The sequence below is a fragment of the Ornithorhynchus anatinus genome, chromosome 10, assembly GCF_004115215.2.
Source record: "Ornithorhynchus anatinus isolate Pmale09 chromosome 10, mOrnAna1.pri.v4, whole genome shotgun sequence".
Lineage (NCBI taxonomy): Eukaryota > Metazoa > Chordata > Mammalia > Monotremata > Ornithorhynchidae > Ornithorhynchus > Ornithorhynchus anatinus.
In genome coordinates this window covers 43,446,115-43,462,745 of record NC_041737.1, presented here as the reverse complement: position 1 = coordinate 43,462,745, position 16,631 = coordinate 43,446,115, and the positions used below count along the sequence as shown (strand labels likewise).

The following is a 16,631-nucleotide window of genomic DNA, read 5'->3' as shown; positions in this document are numbered from 1 at the left end:
ACAACAAGCTTACAGTGTAGACAAGGAGGCAGACAATATTAATGTTACAGATATGTATACAAGTGCTGGGGCTGAGAGTAGGTCGAATATTTAGGGTATAGATCCAAGTGCATAGATGATACGGGAGAAAGGGAGTCAAGGAAAAGAGGGCTTAATCAGGGAAGGCCTCTTGGAGGAGATGTGACTTAAATAAGGCTTTGAGGGTGGGGAGAGTGGTGGTTTGTTATATATGGAGGGGAAGGGAATTTCAGGCCAGAGGGAGGATATGGAAAGGGTCGGTGGTGAGATAGATGAGATTTGGGCACATTGAGCAAGCTGGCACTAGAGGAGTGAAGTGGGCAGACTGGGCTGAAGTGGGAGATCAGTGAGGTAAGGTAGGACAAGGTGAGCTGTTTGAGTGCTTTAAAGCTGATGGTAAGGAGTTTCTGTTTGATGCACAGGTTAATGGTCAGCCATTGGAGGTTCCTGAGGAGTGGGGAGGCACAGACTGACAGTTTTTTTCAGAATAATGAGCCATGCAACAGAGTGAAGTATGGACTGGGGTTGGGGTCGGTGGGACAAGAGACAGGGAGGTCAGTGAGGAGGCAGATGCAGTAGTTAAGGTGGGATATGATAAGTGCTTGGAGGTCTGAAGGCAGCATGGGATCCATTTTGAGAGGAAATGCTCAGTCGGGGAATAGAAATTAGGCTTCAATTTAATCCTCTATCCTTGCCCTCCACCTGCATCACATTTTGGATAAGTTTAAACCAAATTGTTTATCTTTCAACATAATTATTCAGATATCAGCTCTGCCACTTGTCAGCTGTGTGACTGTGGGCAAGTCACTTAACTTCTCTGTGCCTCAGTTACCTCATCTGTAAAATGGGGATTAACTGTAAGCCTCACGTGGGACAACCTGATTAACCTGTATCTACCCCAGTGCTTAGAAAAGTGCTCTGCACATAGTAAGCACTTAACAAATACCAACATCATTATTAGATATAATAATATCATTTTGCAGAAGACCAGGAATTAAAGCTGTATTTTCCTCCTGCTGAAGTTAAAGCAATTCACAACCCATGTGGATACCACTATTTTCTGAATAAAAAAAGGAAGAAGATGGCCAACTTTCTTTCACTGTACACTAATCTTCATTCAAATAACCTCCACAAATCTAGACATTCCCACTCCTCTTGGCTTGCTTCAGTTCAAAAGAGATAAAAAGGGACTTACTTCTCTTTCTTTCCTTTTATATTTTCATGTCTTTGAGAGCCAAAGGACCGAGAAATAGAAATGTTCATGATTATTAATAGCCTTCCTTCCTTCTTCTGATGCACATGTTCCAAGCACTTCACTAAGCATTGGCATTGGGGTAGATAAAATGCATTCAGATACAGTCCCTGTCCCTCATGGGGCTCACAATCTAAATGAGAAGAACCCAATTTTACAAACTGAGGCATATAGAAATTTAGGGACTTGCCCAAGGTCACACAGCAAGCAAATGGCAGAGCCAGGATTAGAAACCAGGTCCTCTAACTCCCAGGCCCGTACTCTTTCCACCACACCATACTGCTTTTCTAAGATATCTTCCAAGGCACAATTACTTTCATTTTGGAGTCCCTTCTTTGTAAGCAATTCTGAAAGGATAAACTAGATTAAGGAAGAAGATGATAAAATGGAGAAAAATAGAGAGAACTCCACTTACCGGATTATCTTTTATTATGCTAGATGTCCATCCTGGAAGGATCTCCTCTTCTATTGAAGACCAGGCAAACGAATTTCCAAAGATGTCCCCATGCATGCAGTCAAAGCACATCTCCACCTGATAGCCATTATTTAACAGGAGTCTTAGCATCACCTCATCAGTCAATGCGTACTGAATGGCACTTGGGAAGCGGGTGTCATTCACGAGCATGAAATAACAATTGACATTGGCTCCGTGAGACAGCAGCAGACGGACGATTTCATAGTTTCCGGCTCTCACGGCCACCAGGAGGCAGTTGAGGGGGTCTTGGTTTGGGTCTGCCCCAGCTTTCAGGAGGGTCTCAGTGCAGAGGATGTCATTGTTGGATACAGCAAAAAACAGGGCAGTCTTCCTCCCGTCATCGTAGTTCTCCGCAACGTGGTCAGCCAGGAGGGAATCGACATCAAAACCATTTTCAATGAGCAGTTCCAGGCACTGCACATTCTGACCTTCTGCTGCCGAATGAACTGGACTCAATCCGCTTTTGTGGATTGCGTTTTGGGATGTGACAGGAATGAGGTATTTCAAGGCCCTGAGAAACCATCAAATAAACATCCATGGGGTGGGGAGAAGGAAGAAACTAATCTACAGTTCAGAACAAATCTCACAGACTGCTCTAACTTCTGCCTTCTTTCTCCATATTCTAGACCTGAGGGATTGAGGCCTTGTCTCTCATTCTCTTAAGGCTTTCTAGCCTTCTATAGGATAATGTTCTATCCAGCAAGGTTGGGGTCATTTTTGGCCTGGGATTCTTTTTTCTTTAATGACTCCCATTCCGGAAAAAACATCTCTATTGTGAACTGGATGGTATTTGCCTCTAAGCAGTTAGGCATGCTGCCTCTGGCCTGGAACTCCCTCCCCCTTCATATCCAATGGACACCAACTCTCTCCACCTTCAAAGTCTTATTAAAATCACATCTCCTCCAAGAGGCCTCTGCCAACTAAGCCCTCATTTCCCCTATTCCCTCTCCCTTCTGGTTCGCCATTGAACTTGGGTTAGTACCCTTTATTCACCCCACCCTCATTCCCACAGCACTTATATACAAATCCATAATCTCTTTTAATGTCTGTCTCCCCTTCTAGACTGTAAACTCATTGTGGGCAGGGAACACATCAACCAAATCTGTTATATTGAACTCTCCGAAGCGCTTAATCTCCCAAACGCTGAATACAGTACTCTGCATGCAGTAAGCACTCCATAAATAAAATGAATTAATTGATTGAATCAATCAGTGCTTGATTCAAGAATGCAAGAACATTTGTAATACCATTCCTAGGTCCAAACCAATGGACCATAATATGTCACCAGAACCAGAGACCAATGTCACTTCCTCTCTCCAAAATTCAAAATTCCCACCATCCATCACCTTCCCATGCTATCCGACCTTAGGGTGGGATTTCAGTGGGAGAAATAGAGTCCTTGTACCACATGGGGCTTGATCTAAGTGGGAGGGAGAATAATCGGGCCCTTCAACCCAAGCCCACAATCTTGTCTCTGTCAGTGGCACCAGAACACTTGAGACACATCATTTGATGGTTGCCTCCTGGTTATCCATCCGTCCGATGAAGGAAACTACTTTCCCTAACTTATTCCCTCTCTGTGCCTCCCTTTCCTTCTACTGAAAAATATACGACTTTGTGAAACATAAGAATCTGAGAATTAAGGTGCAATGCCATATTAACATAGCAGTGTGGCTTAGTGGAAAGAGCCCGGGCTTGGGATGAGAAATTGTATTCCCTCTAGAGCAGGAGATTGATAATGGACATTTGAATTACATTAATCATGAAACTATAGTATCTTTGGGCCAGAAAGGATATAAGTGGTCGCTGTGGGCAGGGAATTTGTCTAATGTTATATTGTACTCTCCCAAGTGCTTAGTACAGTGCTGTGAACATGGTAAGCACTCACTAACTCTTGGGAAAGAGTTCGTGGGTTCTAATTCCAGCTCTGCCACTGCTGTGCTACCTTGGGCAAGGCACTTCACTTCTCTGTGCCTCAGTTACCTCATCTGTAAAATTGGGATTAAGACTGTGAGCCCCACGTGGGACAACTTGATTACCTTGTATCTACCCCAGTGCTTAGAACAGTGCTTGGCACATAGTAAGTGCTTAACAAATACCATCATCATCATCATAAGAGACCTCTCCTTGAATTCTTAACCTGAAAAGGATGAGAAATCACATCTCATGAGAGGGATGTTTGCTCCATGTGTCCCTTTACATAAATCTAGTGATGGTATTGAATGATTACATGATCCACCTCAGCTGGGTATTATTTTAAGATGGATTTTCCATTAAATTGATTGATTGCAGGAGCCGATTCCATGCAGGATCAGCCGGGTTTCTAGTAGTTTCTAGTTACAGACCTTGCACATTTAACAGATTCATTTATTCACCTAGAGGTGTTTGAGTGACATAACGAGAGCTTGATCTCTTTTCAAGGCTATCGAATGTGAATTTAACACCTTGCTCAAGGCTGCGCACCCTGCCGACACTCACCAAATACCTGTGGATGAAGAACGTGACGCTGATGATGAATTTATGAACACTGGGAGGGAATCCAAGTGAACTCCAGTTATATGTCAGTATCCATTTAACTTTGCTACTGTGGCTGTTGATGGAGCCTGAGCCAAACTATTTGCTAACTTGACTTTTTGTGTGTGGAAGGCGTATTGGATTACATGCACCATCTTCCATCTCAGGATGAGTGTTGAGCAGCTTTTCGTTAACTACCGAGGAAATGAAGCCATATTTACAGATAAAATTCCTTCAGCTCTGGGTACATCCCCGAAACAGAAAAAAACCCTTCTTTGAGCAGAATCCTTGGGAAGTTTAGTGAGAACAGCAAAACTCTGAGACTCGGGGTCCCCGTGCCTTACTCACAGGTAATGTCCCTCGTAGGCGGCTCGATGGATAGGGAGATGGCCAGCCTTGTTGGGGACATTGCCACTCCCTCCGTATTCCAACAGGAGAGAAATACAATCCGGATTGCCACCTCCTGCTGCCTCAAACAATACTGAAGCCCCATCATCTGCCAAAGCAAAAACATCACCACCTAGAGGAAAATGCAAAACTATGTAAGCTCGTAATCATAATAATTATGGTATTTGCTAAGTGCTTACTATGTGCCAGAGACTGTACTAAGCACTGGGGTGGATACAAACAAATTGGGTTGGATACGGTCCGTGTCCCACATGGGGCTCACAGTTTCAATCTCTATTTTACAGATGAGGTAGCTGAGGTACGAAGAAGTTTAGTGACTTGCTCAAGGTCACAAAGAAGGCAGGTGGCAGAGCCAGGATAAGAGCCCATGACCTTCTGATTCCCAGGCTGGTGCTCTATCCACTATGCCATGCTACTTTTCACTACACCATTCTACTTCTTACTATGCCATGCTGCTTTTCACTATGTCATGCTGCTCCTCATGGGCAGGGAAAATGTCTGTTAATCGCATCATATTGGACTTTCCCAAGTGCTTAGTACAGTGTTCTGCACATAGTAAGCCCTCAATAAATACCTTTGATTGATTAATTGAAGAAAATCATACATTGATTTCATATTTTTTATTATATTTTTTAAGCACTTGGTCTGTGCCAAACACTGTTCGACACAGACCCTGTCTCATGTTGGGTTCACGATCTAAGCATAGAAATTGGATCCCCATTTTACAGATGAGGAAACTGAGACCCAGTTGCCCAAAGTCACACAGCAGGCAGGTGGCAGAGCTGGGATTTAAGCTCAGTTCCCCCGATTCCCAGGGCCGTGCTCTTTTCCCTAGGTCATGCTATTTCTCTGTGCTGTTATTTTTCCAAAGGGCTTCCTCATCACTTAACCCATCATACCCTCACAACATCCCTTTGAGGTAGGGCAAGGTAGGCATGATAATGGCTGTTCTACAGATGAGGAGGGTAAGGGACTTGATTAAAGTCATCCAGGAGGTCAAGGATGAAGAGCTAAAAGCTGAACTCTTCTAACTTTCCACTAAACCACTCCCATTGCAAAGAACCTGGGAGAACTCTCCCCTGTTTTAAAAATTCATTGAAATTGTATTCCCTCTAGAGCAGGAGATTGATAATGGGCATTTGAATTACATTAATCATGAAACTATAGTATCTTTGGGCCAGAAAGGATTTAAGTGGTCACTATGGGCAGGGAATTTGACTGTCTATTGTTATATTGTACTCTCCCAAGCGCTTAGTACAGTGCTGCAAACACAGTAAGCACTCAGTAAATACAATTGACTGACTAGAGGTCATCCAGTCAATTCTCCTGCCTCCCAGCAGACAAGCCGAGACCGTTCCCAGTCAGAGAGTGTTATCATTTTATAAGGACTATGCCGACTCCTCTCTACTTGTTCCAACTGTAAGACCCTGCTGCATACCTTTATGGATGAGATGTTCTAGCACGTCACTGTGACCAAACTCTGCAGCAACTCCCAGAGGTGTGACCCCATATCCATCCCGCAAGTGGACGTCGCCCCCATTTTTCAGAAGCAGAGCAACTATGTCTCTGCGGCCTTGCTTGGCCGCTTCATGCATCGCAGACCATCGCTTGACGCATGGCTGGTGGAGGCTGCTGTTATGCTTAATCAGAGTGGATACCATGTCATAAGAACCCCTTTGGACAGCTTGACAACATTGAAAAGGAAAAACAAGACTGCATTAGGGTATCTTACTGCAAACATTCTGCGAAGTTTCCATGAAAAAGATCATCCAAGTTCCCCAAAACCAACTAGAAAGGTCCCTTTCAATTCTCACCCTCCTTCTTCTTCTAGTTAAATATCTAAGGAGACATTGGCTTGGTGATAAGAAGCTATCACTACCTGCTCTTCAAGACCAAACACTTTTCTTTGGAAAAGCCAGATTTTCCTGGAGAATGCTTGCTCAGCAGAAAGACAGAATGACTTACATGCAAAGTCTATAAGGGTACATAAAATCCTCTGAGTTTTGGTCAAGCTGTTCTGTTTCAACAGCTACTTATTAGCCCTGTAATCAATCAATCAATCAATCAATAGCATTTATTGAGTGCTTACTGACTCTTAACTGCCACTGGATTAATCAGGAGCTGAGAATGAGTAGCTGAATAATGTTTGATTGCTATTTCCCATGGAGCTACAAACCAAAGTCAGATTGGTGAACCACAATGGAGACGGATGAACTGTAGTAGGGAATGGACAGGACTCCAGCGGAAACAAAAGAATAGAATGAAGGTGAAGTTGAACAAGGGCTTTCTTGTGGCTCAATTTGTTCAGGCCCAGCTCAACTTGGAGTGTGGCAGGTCTTCTCCCGCTTTCTCCATATTCCCCTTCATCTAGCGAAGTCTTCCTGAGCTCCAACACCTGAAGAAGCTTTATCTTCTTTTTCTCCAGTCCTTTCCCAGGTCTTTGGTGTGACTGTGTTTCAGCCATCCAAAGACAGTGTCAAAACTGATACGTCATGTCCTCTCCTAGTTGCCTGATGAAATGCCATCAGGATGTTGGGACTCCCCCTGGGTCAGTCCCACAAGTGGAAAACCAGATGGCCTTGGCCTTGCAACAAGTCATAGGTTCAACTCCATTCAGCACTCCCAGGGTGAGCAAGGGGCTCATTTTTAACCAGTGCCTTTAAGAGCTAGAAACACCTGGAGAGTCAAACTGAATGCTGGAGGGAGGTACCCCAACAAGCAAGCCTTCTTCACCCACCCACTCTCTGTAAGGAGAATAATACTAACATTGGCATATGTTCAGCAGTTACTATATGCCCAGCACTGTAATAAGCGCTGGAGTAGATACGAGTCAATCAGGTTGGACACAGTCCTTGTCCCATAAGATGCTCACAGTCTAAGGGGAAGGGAGAACAGGTATTGAATCTCCATTTTATAAATGAGGAAACTGAGACATAAAAATGTTAAGTGACTTATCCAAGGTCACACAGCAGGCAGTTAGCAGAGCTGGGATTAGAACCCAGGTCTTCTGACTCCAAGGCCCATGATCTTTGCATTAAGCCATGCTGCTTCCCCGTGTCTTCTCTGAGAATAACCTCACGCAGCAAGTCTCAACCTCTAGTCACCAGGAGCTGTGGAATGTGAGCTATGCCCCTGGGAAAACAACTCTTGCTAAGGATCCCGGCATCGGCAGGAATATCCCGGGAAGAGTCCAGAGCTACATTTCTGAAATGGTTTTTTGAAGACTGTAGGCATATTTGTAGTCTTGTGACTTTGTCATTTAGAAGGGGCCATGTATTAGGAAATGTCAGCAAATACCAGGCTTGATAACCTTGCAGCACTGAAGACTTACTTCACTTAGTGGTTTGGAGTTTCATTTTTCCAGCAGATTGATTTCTTCAGAATATGTTAAGGAGTTTCTCTTTAAATAAATCTGTTGAAAATAGTTCCTGGCATTTAGCTCAGATGACTAAGTAATAGCCGTATTCAAAGGCAAATTGATTTTTCAATCAGCCTGGGTTAATGCACGATCTTTACTGCTTAAATGGACTTTATTATGCCAAGTGACATACACTGATTCCCCACTGCAGTATTTTTTTTTGAGCAAGAAGAGGAAACTTTAGAAGCTCCTGTAGACTGTAAGGTCCTTTTGGGCAGGGATAGTGACTCCCCCATCTATTGTATTGTACTCTCCCAAGCGCTTAGCATAATGCTCTGCAAACAGTAAGTGCTCAATAGATATCACTGATTGATCAACAGTTTGAAGTTTAGCACATCCACTAGCGCCATATATCCCTAGGGAAGAATCCATGGCCTCCTTGATCTGTGGGGCAACAATCAATCAATCAATCAATCAATTGAATTTATTGAGCGCTTACTGTGGTGTAGACCACGGTTCTAAGTGCTTGGGAGAGTACAATACAACAGAGTTGGTAGACACATTTACTGCCACAAGGAGCTTACAGTCTAGAGGGGGAGATAGACATTAATATGAATAAATAATTTACAGATATGCACATAAGTGCTTGTGGGGCTGAGGATGGGACATAAATATGTGGCTCTCTGAAGCAAAGTAAGGAAGTGGCTAGTCTCTGCCTTCATAGTATTAGTGTCCCAACCTTGAACTTTCTGCCCTTAAAGCAGAAAGGGAAAAAGTTTGATGTGCTAGGATGTTTTCCTAGGGACTCTGGAAGGGGGACCCCCATTTACCCAATACATGGAAAAATGCCTGGGTCCATTCTAATGTGAGTCATGAAGGTAGGTGAGAAGCAGTGTGGTCTAGTGAATAGAGCATGGGTGTGGGAATCAGAAGGACATGGGTTATAATCCCGGCTCCACCACTTGTCGCCTTTGTGACACTGGGCAAGTCACTTAATTTCTCTGTACCTCAATGACCTCATCTGCAAAATGGGGATTAATGCTGTGAGTCCCATGTGAGACATGGACCATATCCAACCTGATTATCTTGTAACTACCCTGGAGCTTAGGACAGTGCCTAGCACATAGTAAACACTTAACAAATACCATCAATACATGGTGGTAAGTGAGCTTTTGGGTCGGTGAGTGGTTTAGCATCTCTTGAAATCTAGAAGTATAGGGAATGAGTTCTGCTTCTGTTGTATTGTACTCTCCCAAGCTCTTAATACTGTGCTCTCTGCACATAGTAAGCGGTTAATAAATACCATCAAATGATTGAGATGAGAGGTGGAGAGGAGGCTGCAGAGAACACCAGGAGCAGAGGTTGTGGGTTCTAACCCTGACTCTGCCACTTAGCTGAGTGGCTTTGGGCAAGTCACTTAACTTCTCTGTGCCTCAGTTACCTCATATGTAAAATGGGGATTAAGACTGTGTTGATCCCCACGTGGGACAACCTGATCACCTTTTATCTACCCCAGTGCTTAGAACAGTGCTTGGCACATAGTAAGTTCTTAACAAATGCCATCATTATTAATAATGGGGAACAACTGGCTATGACAGGCTATGGGGAGGAGGTGGAGTGGGTCAAGAGGTCATTTATTTACTTATATTAATGTCTGTCTCCCCTTCTAGCTGTAAATTCATTGTGGTCAGGGAATGTGTCTACCAACTCTGTTGTTCTGTACTCTTCCAAGCTCTCAGAACAGTGCTCTGCACACAGTAAGCACTCAGTAAACACCACTGATAATGATGATGATCCTGGCTCCTTCGCTTGCTTCAACAGTCATCCTCCTCCCAGGAGAGGGCTGGGCTGATCTGAGGTGGGTGAGAGCTGGGGGAGGGGAGGGGACGTGTCAGTGGTTAGACTAATCCCAAAGCAGGTTGAGAAGCTGTTACCAATCAGTAGAGGGGTTTCTCCTTTGCCGTTTTTGGTGTTGGGCCAAACTCCCTTTTCCAACAAGGTCATTACGTTTCCCACCAGACCAGAGTTGATTGCCAAAGTGAGCGGTGTTTCTCCATCGCAGGTCTTGAATTCCCAGAGGGATTTGTAGGAGGCTTAGTGGACAGCATTCAGGGCGGGGAAGACAAAAACAATATTCACTTGAAGCACAGTATCAGTAATGTTCTCTGCCCATGTCAACACATTTAGGTTACCCATCACGAAACACGTGCAATACACTTCAAGGGAGTATCAGTCACAGGTGCCAACTCCGTGAGGGTAATGGCTGGAGGAGAAAGGTCGGGGGAGGGGAGCGAGCCCCCACAGCTTTGGCAACCAGTCTCCCAGCCTCACATGCCCCAGATCTCTGAAAAGACCCGAGATTTTCCAATGAGAACTGGAAGAGCCCCAAACAATGGCTTACTGGCCTGCTCGTTCCTTGACGTTCCCTGTCCCCCCTCCTCCTATCCCCAGCCCCCTAGTATCTCTGACCCCTCTGCTCCTGCCCTCAAATGAAAAGCTGCCACCTCAGGATCAGTGCAAGTCCCGTAATCCTGGCTGAATAATAAGGCTTTCTAATTTCATTGTTTTTGCAATCTGCAATTGTTTCCTAAAGCCTGAGGTTTTCTGAATGTGGCATTAAAAACTCTGAGGGGTTTGTTGCTCTTCTTAAACTCCAAGAGTCAGAGTGACCTAGTGAAAAGAGCAAGAGATCAGGAACTGGAAGGCCTGGATTCTAATCCTGGCTTTTGCCACTTGCCTGCTATGTGTCCTTAGTACAGTACTCCGCACACCATAAGCATCTAATAAATATGATTGATGGGTTAATTGATTGACCTTGGGCAAGTTTCCTCATCTGTAAAATGGGGATAAAAGACCTAGTCTCCCCTCCCCTTAGATTGTGAGCCCTATGTAGGACAGGGACTGTGATTGATTGGAGTATTTTGTATCTACCCCAGTGCTTAGCATATAGTAAACATGATTGATGGGTTAATTGATTGACCTTGGGCAAGTTTCCTCATCTGTAAAATGGGGATAAAAGACCTAGTCTCCCCTCCCCCTTAGATTGTGAGCCCTATGTAGGACAGGGACTGTGATTGATTGGAGTATTTTGTATCTACCCCAGTGCTTAGCATATAGTAAACATTTAACAAATACTGATATAATCATTGAACAACCCCATCCTGCTCTGCTTTGCCCTTGCTTTCTGTTGAGCTGGGGTCATCTCAGTCTCTCCTACTGTACCCTGTGTCTCCCTGGGGTGGGCCAGATAGTTTGGGGATTTTGGGGGAGAACGGGGGGGAACGATGGGAGCTCCAACTCACCGTCCAGAACTATTTCAAGGATCTGCTGAATGGGCTGTACCGCTGCTTCATGCAACGGGAACCATCCTCTGTCATCAGCTTCATCCAGAGCATATTTATATTGTGTACAGTCTTGTAGTTCAAGGATTTGCCCTAAGAGAGACAGACATGATTGGTAGTAAATAACAGCTCTCAGGATAGCAAATATTTTATTTCCAGCCAGACAAGTTTATCTGGATATACCTTGTTTAATGGCTTCTACTAGCTTTCTGTTTTGGTCACTGGTAGGCACAAACCTATTCAATGGAAAACATAAAGCAGTTAAATTGTAAGTTTCATTTATGGCATTTCAACCTCAAGCATTCTGAGAAATTGTGATTTTCCTGGATTTTTCACATGTGGTTGCTCATGAGAATCTGTGCACTGATTGATTTGTTAGTCATCCATCAATTTCTATAGAAGCCTCAAAGGAGAGGATTGTGGGTGTATTTTGGGACAGATACTAACATCTGGAGTACTGTGGCCTGTGGCCTATGGCCTGCAAAGTTGTGTTGTTCTTTTTGGGAAATTCAAAGTTACCTCTTGGAGGAACAACTGTTCTGCAGACAAACCTGCAGAAAATCTAAGAAGATGCAACTTGAACTGTGCCCCAAATCCTGTTTAAAGCCACCCCACCCCTCTCATCCACTCTGAGGAAGGTGCTGCTCAGAGAACACAGTGTAGAGAACACAGTGTTCTGGACAATTGGTCATTGCTCTTGCCATATTGAATTAATCGATGTGCCTCCATTTGAGGCACTGGAAACACAGGGTGGGAGAAGAGATTGTACTCTCCCTAAGCACTCCGTAAATGCTCAGTAAATACCCTGGATTGATGGATTGGTTGATTGATTTGAGAATCGTCCCTGGATTCTAGATTTTGGGCCAATTTCCAGGAGGCCACTGAAAGTAAACTTTGTACAGAGCATGTGGAAGCAGGTTCACCTCAAAGTAGATGGAACATCCATTCTTGACATCGTTACTACCACTATTATTATTGTATTTGTTAAGCGCCAATTATGAGTCAAGAAGTATTCTAAGCACAGGGGTAGATTACAAGTTAATCAGGTTGGACACAGTCCCTGTCTCACATAGGGCTCACAGTATTAGAAGCAGAGCGAACATGTATTTAATCCCCATTTTATAGTTGATGAAGCAGGCACAGAGAAGTTGTAACTTGCTCAATGTGACATAACATGTGGTTGGTGGAGCCAGGATTAGAATTTAGGACATCTGACCCACAGGCCCATGCTCTTTCCACTAGGCCACGCTATTATATTAATGTCTGTCACCCCATCAGGACTGTAAACCCGATATGGGCAGGAAATGTGACTGCCAATTCTGTTGTATTATACACTACCAAGCATTTAGTCCAATGCTTGGCACATAGTAAGTGCTCAATAAATACCATTGATTGATTGATTGATTGTTCCTGATGACCTATGGCACAATGGGTGATGGAGATGATCTGCTGTGCTATTGTCTTCTACTTTTTCTGCCCCTTTTGTCCCTTTCTAGTACTCCTCCTCATTTCCCTTTCTCACTGTCCATTTCCTCCTCTGCTTGAAATCCCTCTCTGCCTCACCCTGCCCACAGAGTGCTTTGTCTGGAACCTCATTGGTCAGTCTGAGCTCTGCAGAATGGGTGAGGTGAGGACTTCCCCCCTGCACCATGCCTCTGTTCCTTCTCCGCACTCTTGACCCTTGTCTGCAACCCATCCACCACCTCTGCCCCCAGACAGGGCAAAACTGGGGGCAGGGCAGTGGGCATGGAAGTAAACAGAAAGATGGGAAGGGTGGTAGACGGGGCTATTGTGGTCCTCTGAGGCCACTCACCCAACTGGGTTTGCTTAGTGCTTGGTCTAATCCTGCAGGTTGGATTTGGGGTTGGCGGGGGCGGCGTCATAGGGATCTAAGTAGCCCACATGGGCTCCACCAGTCCTCTCACCAAGGTCTCTGTCTCCAAGTCTCTCTCTCCATGGTCCCCATGGATTACCACCTTCCTGTTTGGGTGGTGAAATACAGTCACACGGAAAACTTGAGCCAGATAAAGTGGCCACTGGGACCCCTAGTGAATATCACACTAATGGACACATATTCCATGGCATGCATTAGGCTGGGCATGCAACACAATGGATTGACTTTGTAGGCACCATTTTGCAGAAGTCTTTCTGAGGCTACCTGAACCTAGAGGGATTATCCAGGAGGAACTTCCTAAATCTCTGTGAACCTGGACACTGTTTTGTTGCTATGGGCATCAGTCACAAGATGCAATAAAACAAAACCAGCCACGAATACATCCGGGGCCATAGACTGACTGAAATCCAGACCACCCAGTATAAAACCTGACAAATAACCATTCTAGACTGAAGGCAGAGATCCAAGCAGCCTAGATCCCAGGATCTTGATGTGACTTTAGATCCATAGACTTGAATTTTTGCACCCTGATTGTTATGCCATAAAATTCAGTCCAAACCAAAAGTCTGCTTTTTGTCCTGAATAATCCTGTTGGACTACCTGAATTTCTTGAATTCACCAGAGAGCAGGCCATTCTCTAAATCAATCTACACATGGTCAGAACATGGCAAATCCCATTGATTGATTGATTGATTGATCAATCTGTGCAGCATCCATCTGACTCAAGGGGAGTCTCCCTAATCTCCCAATACTGAAAGCTCACCTGGAATGAAGTTTAGCCCAACACTGCCCAATAGGTCAGGACCTACAACCACATTTCCTGCCTCTTCCCTTGGAAAGTTTATGGAAGTTGATTCGCTCAGCATTCATTCATTCATTCAATCATATTTATTGAGTACTTGTTGAGTGCAGAGCACTGTACTAAAGCATTTGGGAAAGTACAGTACAACAATAAACAGTCACATACTCTGCCCACAATGAGCTTACAGCCTAGAGCAGGGAGACAGACATCAAGACAGACATATAAAATTACAGATATGTACATAAGTAATGTGTGACTGGAGGGAGTGGGAGATGAGGAAAAGTGGGGCTTAGTCTGGGAAGGACTCTTGGAGGAGATGTGCCTTCAATAAGGCTTTGAAGAGGGGTTTGAGGATGGGTATTCCAGGCCAGAGGCAGGACGTGGGCTAGGGGTCGGTGGTGAGACAGATGCACAGTGTGACTTGAGTCACAGTGAGAAGGTTAGCACTAGACAAGTAAAGTGTACAGGCTGGGTTGTAGAAGGAGACAAGTGAGGTGAGGTAGAAGGGTGCAAGGTGGTGGAGTGCTTTAAAGCCAATGGTGAGGAGTTTTTGTGGAAATGGAGGTGGATGGGCACCACTGGAGTTTTTTGAGGAGCAAGGTGACATATTCTGAACGTTTTTAAAGAAAAATGATCTGGACAGCAGAGTGAAGTATGGACTGGAATGGGGAGAGACAGGAGGCTGGGAGGCCAGCAAGGAGGCTGATGCAGTAATTCAGGCGGGATAGGATAAGTGACTGTAGTAACATGGCAGCAGTTTGGAAGGGGAGGAAAGGACAGATTTTAACGATGTTGTAAAGGTGGGACTGGCAGGATTTAGTAATGAATTGAATATGTATCAGCAGAGCAGATATACATGCTGAAGAAACTAATGCCTCCTCACAGAGTCCAGAGGACCCTGAGGAGAAAAAGGAGAAATGAAGCCATAGGAAAAAAAGCTGGGTTTGAAAGGCACATATAAAATAGTATTTTTCTATAAAATATTGCTTTGTATATTTCAAAAATTACTTATGGCCCAAAGTTTTCAAATGGAGTCATTTGAGTTTTTTTTAATAAATAACAATGTATTCTGAAAGCAATATTTGGGGGTTTGTTTTCCCTGGGGTACAAGCACAGTGTGGAATGGGTTGACAGTTACACATGTCTTTTCAGCCACACCTGCTGTAACAGATTGGACCTCAGTAGAGTCATCTTGAAAAACTAAAGATAGTTCTCATCTCTCTCCTCCCCATCTCTCTCTTTCTATCTCTCTTTTTAGCTCCATATAGATATAATGTATAAATAATATATATATATGATACCCCCAAAATATCCAGCCCCTCTACTTTTATTCATTTTATTCTAGCCACTGATATGTCTCATCCATTTTTCTTTGTAACTTTTTTTGTTTTCGATTTACAAAGGATTTACAGCATTTTGCCCTTTCATTATTGGTCATCTGGTTGAGCAGATGAGTCATATTGTACCCATTTTATAGACTAGCAAATTGAGTCGCAAACAGATTGTTTAGGCTATGATGAACAAGCGTTTAGGTTATGATGGGCTATTGGTAAAAAAGGGAACTGGATTCCCGAGTCTTGTGGACTTCTACCTCCAATTGTTTTTCAAACTGACTGTTCACATGGAACCTGGGAAATGTTCCCTTCATCCCCTTGTGTCCCTGACATGTTCATAATATGAACAGATGACAGTTTATATATTTGCCACTTTCCAATTGTGTGCTTCAAGGGCGGGGTAGCACCAGGGCCTAGCTTAAAGAGCATGGACCTAGGAGTCAGAAAGACCTGGGTTCTAATCCCAGCTCTGCCTCTTATCTGCTGTGTGACCTTTAGCAAGTCACTTCACTTCTCTGGGCCTCAATTACCTCATCTACAAAGTGGGAATTAAGAATGTGAGCCCCATGGGGGGCATGGACTATGTCCCACCTGATTAACTTGTATCTATCCCAGTATTTAGTACAGTGCCTGGCACATAGTAAGCACTTAACAAATACCATTAAAAAAAGTAGGAAGAGGAACATGAAATCATTTTGTGAATGCTATTTATATGTTTCTTTTAGGTAGTCAAGTCTAGATGCTTTTCTAAACAACTGAAAAATATTTCCAACCATTCTACATAAGGGTGCTGCTCTTAAGGAGGTGTTTTTCATCCATTTTAGCTGATAGTTCATCACCCACACTTGCTTCACTTGTACTATTACCTTCCAGGATAAAGTGCAGTTGCTGGCTTGCTGGCTTCAGTGGCATCTTGAATACTAAGCTGAATGTCATAGGAGGTTAGGCAGTCTTCTTCGGAACTGTCATTTTCCTCCATGTCTTTGTATCATGTGGAGAGAGATCATTTTGCTAGTGTCAGTATGTGACAATCAATCATTCAATTGTATTTACTGACCTCTTACTATATGCAGGGCACTTTACTAAGAGCTTGGGACTTTACTAAGAGCTTGGAACAGTACAGCACAACAATATAACAGACACATTCCCTGCCCACAACAAGCTGACAGTTCAGAGGGGGGAGACAGAAGTATAAATAATTTACTGTTATGTACATAAGCGCTGTGGGGCTGGGA

General features: G+C 44.0%; 1 protein-coding gene across 1 annotated transcript in view; it reads right to left on the bottom strand.

The window, feature by feature from the left end:
• ASB15 (ankyrin repeat and SOCS box containing 15) overlaps window positions 1-16,631 on the bottom strand; it is a 30,120-nt gene that overhangs the window by 4,353 nt on the left and 9,136 nt on the right. The window contains exons 3-9 of the mRNA XM_001508258.4: window positions 16,263-16,377; window positions 11,550-11,602; window positions 11,328-11,459; window positions 9,960-10,118; window positions 6,106-6,351; window positions 4,608-4,779; window positions 1,686-2,256 (exon numbers count right to left, since the gene is read on the bottom strand). Coding sequence (XP_001508308.2) covers window positions 1,686-2,256; window positions 4,608-4,779; window positions 6,106-6,351; window positions 9,960-10,118; window positions 11,328-11,459; window positions 11,550-11,602; window positions 16,263-16,375 — 1,446 coding nt within the window. The 5' untranslated portion in view covers window positions 16,376-16,377. The remainder of the gene's footprint in view (window positions 1-1,685; window positions 2,257-4,607; window positions 4,780-6,105; window positions 6,352-9,959; window positions 10,119-11,327; window positions 11,460-11,549; window positions 11,603-16,262; window positions 16,378-16,631) is intronic.